At 42.2% G+C, this 16,265-nt stretch overlaps 1 protein-coding gene across 6 annotated transcripts in view; it reads left to right on the plus strand.

Annotated features, from left to right (window-relative positions):
* Positions 1–16,265, plus strand: part of SULF1 (sulfatase 1) — a 176,526-nt gene that overhangs the window by 107,024 nt on the left and 53,237 nt on the right. For all 6 annotated transcript variants that reach the window (XM_035011299.1, XM_035011298.1, XM_035011300.1 and 3 more), the window contains 3 exons: positions 2,690–2,929; positions 13,463–13,614; positions 15,953–16,122. In XM_035011299.1, the coding sequence (XP_034867190.1) occupies positions 2,690–2,929; positions 13,463–13,614; positions 15,953–16,122 (562 nt within the window). The remainder of the gene's footprint in view (positions 1–2,689; positions 2,930–13,462; positions 13,615–15,952; positions 16,123–16,265) is intronic.

The raw sequence follows: 16,265 nt of genomic DNA on the forward strand, positions 1-16,265 counted from the left end.
TCAATACCCACCACCAGGCTAACCCATCCTCCCACCCCCCTCCCCTCCAGAACCCTGTTTGTTTTTCAGAGTCCACCATCTCTCATGGTTCGTCTACCCCTCTGATTTCCCCCGCTTCACTCTTCCCCTCCCGCTACCCTCTTCTTCTTCTTCTTTTTTTTTTCTTAACATATATTGCATTATTTGTTTCAGAGGTACAGATCTGAGATTCAACAGTCTTGCACAATTCACAGCGCTTACCAGAGCACATACCCTCCCCAGTGTCTATCACCCAGTCACCCCATCCCTCCCACCCCACCCCCCACTCCAACAACACTCAGTTTGATTCCTGTGATTAAGAATTCCTCATATCAGTGAGATCATATGATACATGTCTTTCTCTTTTTGACTTATTTCACTCAACATAATACCCTCCAGTTCCATCCACGTCGTTGCAAATGGCAAGATCTCATTCCTTTTGATGGCTGCATAATATTCCATTGTATATATATACCACATCTTCTTTATCCATTCATCTGTCGATGGACATCTTGGCTCTTTCCACAGTTTGGCTATTGTGGACATTGCTGCTATAAACATCGGGGTGCACGTACCCCTTCGGATCCCTACTTTTGTATCTTTGGGGTAAATACCCAGTAGTGCAATTGCTGGATCATATGGTAGCTCTATTTTCAACTTTTTGAGGAACCTCCATACAGTTTTCCATCTTGGATCTGTTTCTTCGAGCCTCCCTCCATTTTAGAGGCACAGTCCAGTTCAAGTCTGTATCACCTCATGGCCTAATGGCTTTAGCGACCTCTCGGCTATAACCTTGGTGGACCAGCCTATTTCCTCCTCCATGCACATACCTCCATCCCCCGTTGCCACAACAACACCCCTCAAAGACGTTTTCCATATCATGTCGTTCATTCCTTTGACAGAGAAACCATTCTGCCTTCATTTTGGCTGTTCTATCAAATCCAAATATCTGTGCCCAGCCTCGAAGCCATTCACTAACTCTACCTTCTATGTTTCATCAAGAGAATTCCCCATATTCTTTTTCATCCTAGGAAATCAGTGTGCTGTACGCAACCCTCGACTTCCTCCCACCTCCAGAGCACACACACCATCCTCCCCATGCTGCCACGAACACACTTCACCCGTCTTGTGTTTTTCTTCCTGCTCTCCTTCCATTCGTCCTCGTCTCTTGTTTCAGAACTCTCATCAAACATCCCCTTCGGTCCTCCCTAACCTTATTTGTACTGCTACTGCTGTCTCCACACTCTGACGTGGCTTTGCAAACAGCCCCAAGTGGTTTCTATATGTCGGTTCTCATCTAGATAGTTTACCGCTAAAGACTGAGGCAGCAGAGAATTTTCCATTTCTTTTGTCAATGCTACACTTGGGGGAGCAACCCAGAGTGCTGAGGTTGATAGAATGTTCAGCATGAAGTGGGCACTCACTCCACGTTATTCACCAATTACAAAAAGGTTGCTTGATCCGCCGAAGACAACCAGAGGAGAAAAAGCAGTTAGGAATCCTCCTAACTGAAGCCTGTTTTAGGGAGCTCTAATGAGACCCAATTAGAAACCTTCCTCCTGTTTTCATATGTTTCATGTGAACAGTAAGAACTAATACGTGAAAAAATCAGGCTAACTGTGGCTTTTTGGACCATTGCACACTTCTCTTCTGCTCTGAATGCTTGCCTGGTTTGCATTACGATTTCCTTCCTTGCTGGAAAACTACATAGACTTTCTCCCTTTCTTTGGAAGAAGTGGGACCTGTTGGAAATGTGAGGCTCCAGGATTCAAATGCAATGGACTTGGCTGTGGTGCTCTGTAGTGCATTTCTTGACAAGTCCTGAAAAGACTATTGAATTCTAGCCTGTGCTTTTTTTCTGCAGTATTTGGATGTGTTTCAGCGACAGTATTTGGCTGGATAGAGTAATCGAAGTCGTTTTTTTCTTCCTCGGCAATCTTATGTTACAATTTCATCCTTCGCAGTCAAAATGGAATACTTTACTCTATGCAAATACTTTTGAGTGCAATAGAATCATTGCTCTTTCATAAGCAAACAATCTATCTTTTAATATTACACGTAAACAGGTGAAAGTATAAACTGGCAGTGCTATCCTGATGGAAAAACTGGAGGGTATTTGGTGACTTTGCTGGAGGATACCAAGTTACAGTAAAGATTTTTTTTTTAATTAAAGACAGGCATTTTGGAGGGACTTTTACTTAACAGGAAAAAAAATGGTTTTCCTCTTTAGTTTCCTATGATTAAAACACTGTAAGTAGTAACCTCAACAATGTCACAAGCGTTGCGCATATGTGGTGGGTTGGGGGTTTGATGCCCTGTGTCACAGGCTCTTGTTCTCTTGTAATCTTCAAAAGGCTGCTGGCCTTTGAATTTTCTCCATATCTAAAACTCTAGCTTTAATGATCAGATTAGCCTGCTTTTTTTTTTTTCTTTGTGAGTAAGGAGAGGAGAAGCTGAAATGAGTTTTATTATTCTGCAAAATGCTTGAGATGGTAGGATCCCAAATGTTTAACTTTGTTCTGGAAATGAGAGCTGTCAAATTATCAACTCCTTCAAGCCAATGGAGGGAAATTAATAAATCAGGGGCACAGAGTCACTGAGTGACATGACATCAATGGGCATTCGTGGTGTGGTGCGCTCTGCTAAACAATGCTGGAATTGTGCCTTCCAGGGTCCCTGCAAGTCATGAACAAAACAAGAAAGATTATGGAGCACGGGGGGGCCACCTTCACCAACGCTTTTGTGACCACCCCTATGTGCTGCCCCTCCCGGTCCTCCATGCTCACCGGAAAGTATGTGCACAACCACAACGTCTACACCAACAATGAGAACTGCTCCTCACCTTCATGGCAGGCGATGCACGAACCTCGGACTTTTGCTGTATATCTTAACAACACTGGCTACAGAACAGGTAAAGGTGGACTTGCTAGCCAATGAACCTCTGATGGTACTTCTTAGATACAGGGAAATGCCTCGTGTAATGAAATATATAATTACAATAATTGGAAGTAGTGTAGGCTTTTCTCTTCGCTATCAGGATCCTCCCCATCCCATCCTTTTTCACTCTGAAGAATGTACCAATGCAAGATCCCTTAGAAAAAAGTGATTCTCAGTGGGCACATTATGAAAATGTTATATTCATCAGAGCACCCAATGGTTGGAATTTTGTAAGAGGATCCGCAACAGAAGAGCTTTCACCCCCATTTACCTGCTTACCTCAACCTCCCAGATCTCAAGGGATCATGGTACAGCTTGAGGCTTGTCTTAAGGTGTCAGTACATTTCTGCTGATTTTTTCAATGAGAAATCATCAAATATTTTGAAACTGCTTAGCATCTACTCCAAGATCTGGGACACAATAGGTGATCAAAATGATTTTTTGAATTAATAAATAACTGAATGAAGAAACCAATGGGGTGTACCTTTTTGATTCATTTATTCATTCATTCCTAATTGATAGAATTTGGAGTTTCTTTAGCTCAGGTTGTGGTTATTTTTAGGTCCCAGATGTTCACGCCCATCTTCCGAGAAGGGAAGGCATCCCCAATCTTAAGTAGGCAAGAAAAGGTTTCTGGTTAGTTGGTCTTTTGAAAATTAGGGATCTCTTTCAAGAGAAGTCATAAACGTCATGCCAATCTTTCTAAGAAAGAAGCAAGGCTCCTTCTGGTAAGGTTAGCCCCCAAAGCCTTTGAATAAAGGCTAAGAGAATTCTCAGCATGTCGATGCTCTCCTTGGGTTTTCTGAATGCTTCTTCATGAAAGGCAACAAGGATGTTTATAGAAGAACTGTAGAGCAAAAATGTTTTTTTTCAGAGCCACCTAGACTTATAAGATTTAAGGATATCATCACTAAAGCTCACTGGAAATGATTTTTAGGTCTACAGGTTCTCTATTCTGAAGATTTAAAAGTAAAAGATTTCAGAAAAATATATTCTCTTAAGTACCTTTAAAAAATGAAATGAATCTTTCCCACTGCACTTGAAAAATATGAGGCCATTTGTTTCTTTGCAGAACATTCTGTGGGCACTTAATACTTGTTGTTTATGGATAAAAATATTGATTTTGACTATGATAGCATTGTCATTCACAAGCATCTCAAGATCTCCATTCAGAGAGGAAGCTCTTCCCGTGACTCTCAAGGGTGTTTGCTTATGCTTTGGAAAGAAACTAGGTTACTCAGAGTGCCTTATCCTAAGTGTGTTTTCTCACGTAAGTGATTTAAATTTATGGCACCTTTCATCTGAGAGCTCAAAGGCACTTTGCGAATCCATCAAACATCCCTGTAGGGTTTAGAGACAGCAAATGTACTTGGCTCTGTTTTATAACTGAGGTGGGGATTTCAAATATTGTGTGACCAACTCAGAGAAATGTTCCCTTAATGCCTGGTTCCTGATTTTTTTTTTTTAAAGATTTTATTTATTTATTTGAGAGAGAGAGAGAGAATGAGAGAGAGAGCATGAGAGGGGGGAGGGTCAGAGGGAGAAGCAGACTCCCCGCCGAGCAGGGAGCCCGATGCGGGACTCGACCCCGGGACTCCAGGATCACGACCTGAGCCGAAAGCAGTCGCTTAACCAACTGAGCCACCCAGGCACCCCTTGGTTCCTGATTTTAACCACCAGATTATGTTTTGTTCCTGAGAAGCATCATGTGACATCGATGCCTTTCAACTTCCAGGCTCTCTCTGATTTAAAACCTAGTAGCGGATAGAGAGCTTGAAGGGTCGGGACTCTCCCCATATCCAGAGTGATATGGATGATGTCTGTCATAAGAAATAGAGATTCAGGATGACACAGAGAACCCTGCCAGGACTTAGAGTGGTCCACTAGGTTTTGCTAATTTGTTTCAGGGCAGATCAAGAAAAAGCAAGAAGATGAATGAGTTCTGAAGAGATTGTGTGCAGCGATGGGACCCTAGGTGACAGTATTGTATGGTACACTTGAAATTTGCTAAGAGGGTTGGTGTTGTCACCATAAAAGAAAAAAAAAGGAACATAGTACAGGAATGAGGTGATGGATGTATTGGTTGGCTTGGAGGTGGTGAATATTTCACAATGTTTATGTATTTTGGGCCATCAGATTGTACACCTTAAATATATCACAATTTTTTAAAGATTTTATTTATTTGAGAGAGAGACAGAGAGCATGCACAAATGCAGGGAGAGAGAGAGGGACAAGTAGACTCCGCACTGAGCATGGAGCCCAACCCTCTGACCCCAAATCATTACCTGAGCTGAAACCAAGAGTTGGTCGCTTAACAGACTGAGCCACCCAGGTGCCCCAAGTATATTACAATTTTTGATTGTCAATAATACCTCAATAAAACTAGGGAGAAAAAAGAAAGAGGGAAAAGAAGGAAATTATTATTTTTTGCTTACCTACCATGCAGCATGCACTTTAGCTAAATTGTCTCACTTAATTCTTTGGGCAACTTTGGAAGACAGGATTTGCCTGTGTTACCAAAGACAAAACAGAGACTAAGGAGAGTTGTCACAGGCTAATCAGTGATAGGATGGGTCCATCACATCTGACTCCAGAGTCTTTCCTTTTTCCATCATCTTATTTCTTTATGTACGTTTCTGTCATGCCTCATTCCAAAGTGCCCTCAGAGACACATAAAACATAGCAGGATACAGAACAGTAAGGACCCTGGCAAATGGAAATGAAGAGTCATACCAGTAAAAGTCAAGGCAAAGCTTGGTATACAAAGTGCGCACCGTGGAGCTGTGGAGAAAGGGTGCCTATGTGGGGAACTAAGTTTCCAGATGGCAAAAGCAAAAATTGAAATGCCATCCATTGCGAAGTTTACCGGGTCACCAAGATAGAAATAAATCGGTTGCTTCTAAGAAGTGTAGCGTATTCTGGTACTTGTTTCAATTAGACTATGCTGTATCTACCCTACAATAGATCATAAGAGCTTGGATAAAACAGAGAGAATTTAGTTCAAGTCCCTTATTTTCAGGTGAGCAAATTTCTGCCAACAAGATCAAAAGTGACACATCTGATGTTCTAATGGGGAGAGCAGGTGTCAGGACCTTGGTCTTCAGGGTTCTTGCCAGTGTGCTACCCTACCTGTGCGGGTTGGGTCTTGAATGACACTGTGCACCATAAGGCTGTCCCGATGACACGGGGCGCCTGGCTGGCTCAGTCATTAAGCGTCTGCCTTCGGCTCAGGTCATGATCCCAGGGTCCTGGGATCAAGCCCCGCATCGGGCTCCCTGCTCAGCGGGAAGCCTGCTTCTCCTCTCCCACTCCCCCTGCTTGTGTTCCCTCTCTCGCTGTCTCTCTGTCAAATAAATAAATAAAATCTTAAAAAAAAAAGGGGGGGGGCTGTCCCGATGACAACGGTCACGCTCTTTGTGTAGCCCAGTTGTCTTTTCCGGGGATGGAAGACTTGCTCCTGGAAGCAAAGTCTGATTCCGAGGCCAACCTTCTTTCTGCTCGGGGGTCTGGACACTTAGGTAATAATTGAATTTATAGTGAGTCATTGTACAGAGGAAAAGGAGTTCTTTAAAGGGAACAAGGACTTTTCAGAATAGTTAGAAATAGAAGAAGGATGATCTGCACAGAAGAAAATAAATGTTGATATGCCTCTTAGTGAACCAGACAAAAGTACAAATTGGAAGACGAAAATGGCAGTGATAGAGATCTATACAATTTAAATTTATCTTTGATGGGAAAATACTGAAGTGTGCCAGGCGATTAGGAAGCAAAGATGCCTTTGTGACAATAGTTTATTGATCTAACCAGGGACAGAGACCCATTTGAAAATACACAAGCACATCAGGATGATAGGCATTTTAGGAAGTTAAGAGAATCAGTGAAGAGGTATTAAACCAACATAATTATTTATAAGCTGCTAAACTAGAGGGGGAAAAGCCGATATATAAAGATTTTATCATTTTTCTAATAATGAATACATTATTTGGAACGTTTAGCTGAGAACCTAAGAAAAATAATGCAAGAGACTAAAATATGTATCATACATAAAGTATTCATCGAGAGAAAAGCACAACGCAGTAATCAGTTTTATGAAGAATAACTCCGAGAAGACAAATTACTAAGAGACTGATTTTGGGAGGCATCCAGGATACGTGGATTTCAATGGATTGAATTGATCCAATATTATATTTACCATCGTATGACATGATTTTTCTTTCTCAGAACTGAGGCATATTTTTGGACTGGCTATAGCCGGAATTTTTTCTAACTTTACTCATGGAAAATATGACTCTCCAACAGCTTAAATGTTCAAAAGGGGAAAATACAGCAACATGTCTATTGCATTTTATGTTCTGACAAGTGAAGTGGGAAGGATATTGGATTATCTATCATAAAAATGAATATCCTGCCTGACTATCCGCTAAAAAAAAAAAAAATTTAGTGTGAATTTCTTGTGAGAGTATAGACTTGAATGTAAAACCTGGCATTAAGTTTTAAGGTAAAAGTAACAATCTCTCCCTATAATCTTTATATTGATTCATTTAAAGATTGTAGTGTTCAAGTTACAATCAGAACACATGATACATAAAATCACATGTGAATTGAATTTTAGTCATACTCATTTTACTTCATATCATTTGAGTAGAAGGGGCAATATTTAAAGGAGAGCTGCAATAAATTCTTTTGTAAAAAATTCTTTTGTAACAAAATAATTTGGACAAAGGAATCAATTTTCTGCTTTCATGTCTTTTTATTTTACAAAATTTATTTATGTTACCATACATTTGTTGAACTACATATACCTGGAATTTCACAAAATGCTGGGATATGAAGAGATATAAAGAAAGATCCCTGTCTTCATTAGACTTACAGTCTAGTTGGGGAATTATAGTTTTAACTTGGTTCAAAATTATGTATATTGTTAGTTTGTCAGTTACTACCAGTAAAACCCTGTGACCCCAAGCCTATCAATGACAATTGATTGATTAAGAGCTCAATTAGTGTATCATTTGTTACATTAAATAAGATTTAACTTCTCCACAGCATCAGAAATCTTTGGATAGTTCCTATTGCTGACTGAAAGGCCTTTGCTTCAAAAGATTTGAAGGGAAATTTTTTAAAGTAGTATGTAACAGATAGTCCTGGACAGAAGTAGCATGGCCTAAAGTCAACAGTAATTATAATCAGGTCTTTCTGTTCTTTCTCCCTGTCACCTGACCCCCCTACCACCTTCTTAAGTAGCCATAAAGGGAAGTGTTTAATGGTGTCTCAGAGAAGAGAATGATACAGAAGGACAGGTAGATGGTGTGTTCGAGATATATTCCCATAGTAGTAAATCGACTGAATTGCCAATGCCAAAGGATAAGAAAAACTTCATACTACACCTAATAGAATGGCACTATGGGCAAGAAAACGAAATTCACCTTAGGGAGGGAGAAAGAGATTTAATACATCTGGAGGAAAATAATTAGAAGCCCAGATAATCAATTGCAGAGCGCTGCCAGGAAGCACAATGTTGAAAGAGGCCAGGGGTGATTACAAATGAGTCTCAGTGTTACGAGGCAACAAGAAAGGCCAGAGGAACTTGAAGCCAACAGCACCAGGGGTGCCGCGTGGTGACGCATGAGGTCCTGGTCTCTCTTGGAACGAGTGTGATGGGTGAGGGCACATCTGGAATCCTGAGTACATAGTTTACACTCCATGAGCACAAAGACACTGAAAACCTGGAGGGAGTTCTGAAGCCAGTAACAAGGACTGTTAAGAGACTCGAAGGAAGAGTTTGTAAGGGGAGGATTAAGGGAGGGGCGATAGCCATGGCAGTGGGTGGAAAGCAGCGCTAAAAAACCAAACAAGGACAACAATGAGGCAGGGAAGACCTGTCATGGCTGCCCCCAGAGGGAAAAACGGAGAACAAAACTGAATGTGGCAGAAAAAGAAAAACTCTAAAAACTAATGAAGCAGGGACATGTAAGCCAAATGGGAATTGGTTGCCGCAAAATAAGTCTGACTGGGGAGAAAAAGATGTAACCTCTCGAAAAATGTTTTCAGACGCCCAAGTACAGAACTCAGACAAGACGTCCTACTGCAGAATGGTAAAGCACTTCAGATCAGGACACAGCGTTGGGAGGATGATGGTAATGGTGCGGCTAATAATAATACAGGCAGCAGCGGTATTTAATAAGCCCTTGTTAGGTGCCAGGCACTGTTTGAAGCGCTTTACATATGTTTCAATTCACTGGATTCTCACAACAACCCTACCACTGTTCTTATTATCATCCTCAGGGTTTTACAGATGGGAGAACTGGAGGTGAAGAGAGGCCAAGTGACTTGCCTGTGGGCGTATAGCTAGCAAACAGCACGGCCAGGTTTTAAACCCAGGCAGGCCGGCTTCCGGGTCTATATTCCAAACCACTCTACTCTTCTGCTGCTTTTAAGACGAAAGGAGAGAAAAGTGGGGTCGGGGGAGCCCTGGGGATGAGGAGCAGGCCAAAAGAAAGAGCAGGGCCTGAGGTTGTTAAGTGCAAAGTTCCTGGAAATAGTCCCCTTCTGAAGTCATGTTGGCGGGGTGTGACCCTGGTCTGCTGCCTCTGACTCAAAGTCATTATCACCTTTTGTCAGAAAGGAAAATCATCTTGTGGTTCTCTGTGATTCTAAAGAGCGTTGGTCTCTGAGGACGAGAACCCCTCATTAGAATTCCTACTGCACATAGTCAGCTCAGAGGGAAAGCCTGAGTCCTAGCCGACCTGAGATCCTCTAACACTTACTCCCACGCACATCAGCCTGCTCTGGGGCCTGGCAGAGTAATCAAGCAGTGGGCGTTTGGCCAACTGACCACTTGATGGATTTACTCATTTGCAGACTCAACATATAAACACTCATTCAACAAATAAACATCGCTGTGTTTCTCGGGCTTGAGTTAACTCTTCAAAGAAAATAAATCTCATCAGAAATAGCAACTTCAGCCACTAATAATTCCAGTGAAAACATCAGTCTAGAACTTGTAGAATCCCCAGAATACGTGGAGGCCCATGAACCCCAGTGCAGGAAACAAAAACTATGAAGCCCCTCAGCTATGTGCAAGGATGGGGAGCAGGGGGAATATAGAGATGAGGCAAAGGCGGAGTTCACCCTCAAAGCCTTGCAGGCTAAGGGGGATTACCTTACATACGAGCAGGACTATAGCACAAGGAAGGAAGGGAAGATGGCATTCAAGCCACAGAGACAAATTGCTGTGGGACTGGGTAAAGACTGGGATCGGAAGGGCACCTGGTCTAGCCTTGATACACATCGAGGGGATGAGGCAGCTAGCACAGGAAAGGCTGTAAGAGGTGAAAACCAGAGCAAATGGAGAAAACACACTCTCCGGAGAGAGGGACAAATAACAGAAATGCAGGCTGGGATTGGAAATAGAGGGATTTTGTCCAGATCCAAAGGTGGCCTTGCATGACATGCTATCAAGTGAAACTTGATTCTATCAAATGAAACTTGAGGGGGGGGGTCCATCCACGATTGTGACAATGGGGTCATGTCACCAGAGCCGGTCTTCAGGAAGGTGGCACTAAGAGTGGAAAGACCCGGGAGGCTGGTTAGGGGCTCTGGCAGGAGACTGTGAGCATTCATGAGGGGCATTGAGTAATCAGAGAAAGAGGGGCAGGTTCGAGAGCTATGATCCACGTAGAATCTTCAGGTGGTGGCGCTTGCTCAGCAAGGGGACCAAAGGAGCAGGTGAACCGGGGAAGGCTCTGGGGTGCTGAGCCTGGTCAACCAGGAAGATGACTATGACACTCAGAGAAGAAAAGGGTATCTGAGGAGAGACGTGCCCTCGGAAGGGCAAAGGATTCATTCTGTTCCAGACAAGCCTATTAAGAGTGAGGAGAACGTTCCTCTGGAGGTATCCTGCGTGTAGCTGTGTATCAGGATGAAAGTGAGCTAGCTAGCCCGTCAAGACACAGAAACGATGTACCATGGACAATGCTGAGATTCAGAAATGTGTGCTTTAAGGGCGATACCGATGAAGTGCCTGATTCTGGGATCTGTTTTCATCTTACCAGGCCTGTAGTCCAGGAACCATCTTTCTTCGTGTGTATAAGTGGAGACACTTGTGAAGCCAGCTTAGTGAAGATACACAGTGGCTTTGACATGGAAGGCCTCTGATTAGCCATAGTTTCTCCCTAAAACAAAAGATGGCAGCCCTTTAAAAATCAGGAAAATTAAAGCTTGCACGCATGTGTGTACTACATATGCATGGATGTGTAGGTATAAGTGTGTGTGCGTGCAACACACACACGTATACACACACACCTACATATACACATATAAAAATTTCTTTGCTCCTTTCTACTTAAGGGGAAGGCTACGTATATGGCTACTAGGGTGACCAACCATCTAGGTTACCCAGAATAGTGCTTGTTTATGCCTGCCTTCCTGGTGAGATTACAACTATTAGAAACAGTACCTTCCTTGTCTTGCAGACTGATTGAATCCTGCAGTTTGGGGTTTTTTTTAATATTTTATTTATTTATTTGACAGAGAGATAGAGAGAGCACAAGTAGGCAGAGCGGCAGGCAGAGGGAGAGGGAGAAGCAGACTCCCCGCTGAGGCAGGAGCCCAATGTGGGACTAGATCCCAGGACCCTGGGATCATGACCTGAGCCGAAGGCAGACGCTTAACCCACTGAGCCACCCAGGTGCCCGAATCCTGCAGTTTTGAGGGCTGGTTGGCTCTTAAAGAACCCATTCGAACAGTGCATGGAATACAACATTCTCCACTTTCCCCACAAATGAAAATGTGTGTGTGTTTAAACCAAACCTAAAAATCTGGTAACAGCTTCTTAGAAGTAGGATATGTCTCAGAATCATGCATGTAAACATGAGAATACCTTCACCTCTGGATCCCAGTTTGGCTTTTCTGTAATTGCAGAGTTAGAGTTACACCGCTGTGGTATCAGAATAACTTTTGAATGTCATCTTGAAATAGAGGCGTGGATTTTAAGTGCTAATGCAAAGGTAAAGGAGAAACACTTCTTAAATGTATGCAGTTTGTTTATTTTCTCTGTAAGAATCATAAATGTTGACACATTACCTGTAATTGAAGTGGTTAATGATTTATCAGCAAGGTGATTTGGTCAGCCGTGACACACAAACTTTGGTATACTCCAGGATGCTCTATTGCACTTGTGAAGCTCTCTTGTCTAACCTGAATTTACATTCTGCGGCGATAACATGGTGTATGCAGTGTGATTAAAGTAAGTGAACAGGGCGCCTGGGTGGCTCAGATGGTTAAGCATCTGCCTTCGGCTCAGGTCATGATCCCAGGGTCCTGGGATCGAGTCCCATATCGGGCTCTCTGCTCCTTGGGAGCCTGCTTCTCCCTCTGCCTCTCTCTCTCTGTCTCTCATGAATAAATAAATAAAATCTTTAAAAAAATAAAATAAAATAAAATAAAGTAAGTGAACATATCAAAAAAAAAAAAGAAAGAAAAGTAATAGTACCCTCTTTCTCAAAAGTGTGCCGACAATACATTTTTGGCTACCCTTCTGATAGTTACAAGTTATTTGACTTCAAGATCTAACCCATTTTGTTCCCGAAACCCCAACCTGCCCTACTCTCTCCTCTTTGCCCATCTCTTCTCGTCCTCTTTGGCAGAGGACCAAATCCAAATCCAAAGTTTCCCTCTGAAAGGATCAGTAAGCTCTGTTGCCCAGTGGCCTTCCTTAGGTGGGACATGCCAAAGTTACAAATGTGAAGTCCCTCCAGGGGCCTCGTCGATGAGCAGTAGAGTGTCTGTGTCCCATGTACTTCTCTTAGACTATGAGTCTATGAAAGTTAGTCATCTGCATAGTAATTCTGTGTCACCAGAATTTTTTATTATCACTAATAGACACATTCCTAAAATATACATAATGTGAACACCAATGCCATAAAATATGTGTGACATAAAAACCCTTACCATGTGCTGAAGACACGGGAGTTTACCATGGTTCCTTGACTTGGAAAATTTGTATTCTGGATATGCAAACACAAAGACAAACTTTTCTATAGGGTTTTTATAATTTATAACTCTCAAATAGTCAGTTGGAAAACTTACTTTCTCACCAAGACTGAACTTTCAGCACCACCCCCCCAACTATGTGCCCAGAGACAGCATTCCACATTTCCACTGGCTACTTCTCTGACTGTTACATCAACTTAACAAAAGGGTGCATTCTGCTTTTATTCTAGCAGAACCACAAGAAACAGATGCACCCCGAGTACCATGATCACTATGGTGATTTTATTGCGCTATAATCCATGTACATGGGTACTACGTTTATTTATTCAAAAGAAAAATGTCCGTGTGTCACTTTGCCAAAGGATCAGGGTATTACACTATTATTTTGGCGTTACCAACGTTTACTTTTGTTTTACTGCCCCTTTTTCAAATCCTAATTTCATACTTATGCATTTATGCATTTATTTGTGATTAATCATTTCATATGAGAAAGTAATCCCTTTTTTTCCCTTTGCAGCCTTTTTTGGAAAATACCTCAATGAATATAATGGCAGCTACATCCCTCCTGGATGGCGAGAATGGCTTGGATTAATCAAGAATTCTCGTTTCTATAATTACACTGTTTGTCGTAATGGCATCAAAGAAAAGCATGGATTTGATTATGCAAAGGTAATTTTCAGCCACTTTTACGCTGCATCAATTTACTTTGTGCATAATGGGGAAAAGCCATTTTCAGTGAGTTAACTTATCCACGAGATTGGCTTTCTATGTTCTCACAATGTTAGAATGAGAAATTTTAAGGTAATTTTAAACTCCAGGCAAGAAAAAGATTTTCAAGGAACACTGACTTTGAATAGTGATTCTTTTTTCCCTCATTAGGATGAAAGGCAATCAGCCTTTGATGAAGTATCATCAAGAAAATCATAGATGCCTCCACTCGGACTTGTGATTTTTTTTTTTTTTCCTACTCCCTAGAGGATTTGTCCACATAATCAAATGTTCATCTTGTACCATTTCGCTTTTCACTGGCGTAAAAGTGCATTTTGTCTGTGGCTTCAGGTTTAGAGCAGACAAGCGCAATAATCGAAGGTCGGGGAAACCACATTCTTCGCTTTTCCTCCTGTCTGACCAAGCATTGATATGTGACAAGGACATCGGCCCCACAGGAGCGAGAGTCCACAAAAGTCCCTGGGGCCGTCAATCCCCGGATTTCCAAATCAGTTCATAGAAACTGAAATCGACACGTCCCTCCGTGTCTCTAACAAATCCATCCCAGATTAGACTTTCTAAAATTCACAAAGGTTTTGTGATTGCCAACCAAAAATAAAACAAGTTTCAGACGACAAGAGTGAAGGGGAAAATACCTTCGAATTTAGCCTGCTAATTAGCCTAAAATACCTCTTCCCTTCTAGCCATGCCCAGCTCTTCCTCACTTATCTAAAAGAAGCCGACAATCTGCTCTATCTAGCGTAGATCACTACGAAAGAGCCATTGGTAGAAATCAGAGAGAGGGAACTTGATTTAATTTTGGCACAGTGCTGCCTTTACGCTTGGCCCGATTTGAGCTCGAGGAGCTTGGTGGGAGATAAGGTGTTGTAGTCTCGCTCTTTCGTCGCCTTCAGAAAACAATGAATGCAAATGAATTCACAAACATTGCTAATAGGATTCCAGACTCAACAAAGTTGAGAGCTGGCGGGGACCTTGGAGGCAGATTTGAGCAATGTTCTACAAAGTGCGCTAATTGTCACCGCTATCATTTTTTATCTGTGGGGATGCTTTCATGCTCCTTGTTGAAGCTATTAACCTTTCTTTCCCTGTTGTCCTAAGGAGAGCAAAGTAATCAAGAATCCCTCCAAAGACTAAAATTAGCGTAACTTGCCCATTATCACAGCTGATTAAGTGTCAAAGACAACTGTGTCCGGAAAGAATATATGGCGCTTTTTTTTGGTGAGAAAAGGAATGAAACAGACACTCCCATGGAAGAAGGTGATGGCCTGTGGAGTTGTCCTCACAATGACATGTGACACAGATTTCCTCCCTTGGGCACTGCTTTTGCAGCTGTGTTGGTCCCTGAATCTACATGTGATTAGTCATGCCTGGGAGCCTCTGACACTGTGAATGCTGTCTGGGCACTTTCTGAATAAACTTTGTACTGAAGCTCCAGGCCAACGATACCCACTTAGAGGAAGCAGGTGGTTTAATTTAAGTTTTCATCGTTCCTTTTCATTCCATTTCTTCCTTCCCCCTTACAGAGTTGCATCAGTCCCTCAGACTGCAGCTTGGGTCATTTTATTAACAAGTCAGGCTCAAATCCCAGCAGCTGTATCATTTTAGTTGTGCAATTAACAGTATAATCTGCAGGAAATCAAATGCTCCCCATATTTAGTGTTTCAAGTGAATTAATTGATAAAATATTGCAGCTTTTCCGTGTGCACCCAGATTTTGGCTATGGCTTTCATTAGCAATTAATGTATAATTCCCACAGGTGAATTTTGAATTTAAAGAAAAGACCTTTTCTTTTGTTTGTGCATGTGCGTGTGTGCGCGCGTGTGTGTGTGTATGTGTTCTGCAACTGTGAATTTGTAGTGGGCGTGGGTGTTTCCTGCCCTTGAAGTAATTAAATTTTTTGTCAACGAATTACATCAATGAAACCTAAGAATGAAATATGTATCCGGTGTTTCATGGGTTCTAGCATCTGGATTGCCAGATCTGATCATTATTTTGGGCAAACAGGACTGGACTTTTTTTCTTTCCTAATTGCTAAGTTGTACCTTACTCAAAATACAATTTTTGCATGTTACCAAGCTAGCCACCCTAGAAAGTAACTGGCAACTGATTTTGTCTGTTACAGAAGATGTTTTGCTGCTTTGGGAAGTATCATCTTCCTTCCTGCTTTAGACCTTATCCCTTCACTCAGTGAGATGCTTCTGAAGAAAGAAGTATTCAAATGTGATCTGATGAATGTCACCTTTTGTAATTTTTGTTTTGTGTCAAATGTATGTTTCAGGACTACTTCACAGACTTAATCACTAACGAGAGCATTAATTACTTCAAAATGTCTAAGAGAATGTATCCCCATAGGCCCATTATGATGGTGATCAGCCACGCTGCGCCCCACGGCCCCGAGGACTCGGCCCCACAGTTTTCAAAACTGTACCCCAATGCTTCCCAACACATGTGAGTAATAACGTCAGTTCTGGGACCTGCTGAACACGGGCCTTTCCTTTGCTCCCCACCTCCGTCCTCTCCCTCACCCCATTTCCTTCCACGCCATGTCTCCAGAGGCAGGTAAACCAACCAGCTCCTGCCATGAGCCCACG

The sequence above is a fragment of the Mirounga leonina genome, unplaced genomic scaffold (assembly GCF_011800145.1).
Source record: "Mirounga leonina isolate KUSES-001 unplaced genomic scaffold, KU_Mleo_1.0 Mir_165, whole genome shotgun sequence".
In the NCBI taxonomy this organism is placed as follows: domain Eukaryota; kingdom Metazoa; phylum Chordata; class Mammalia; order Carnivora; family Phocidae; genus Mirounga; species Mirounga leonina.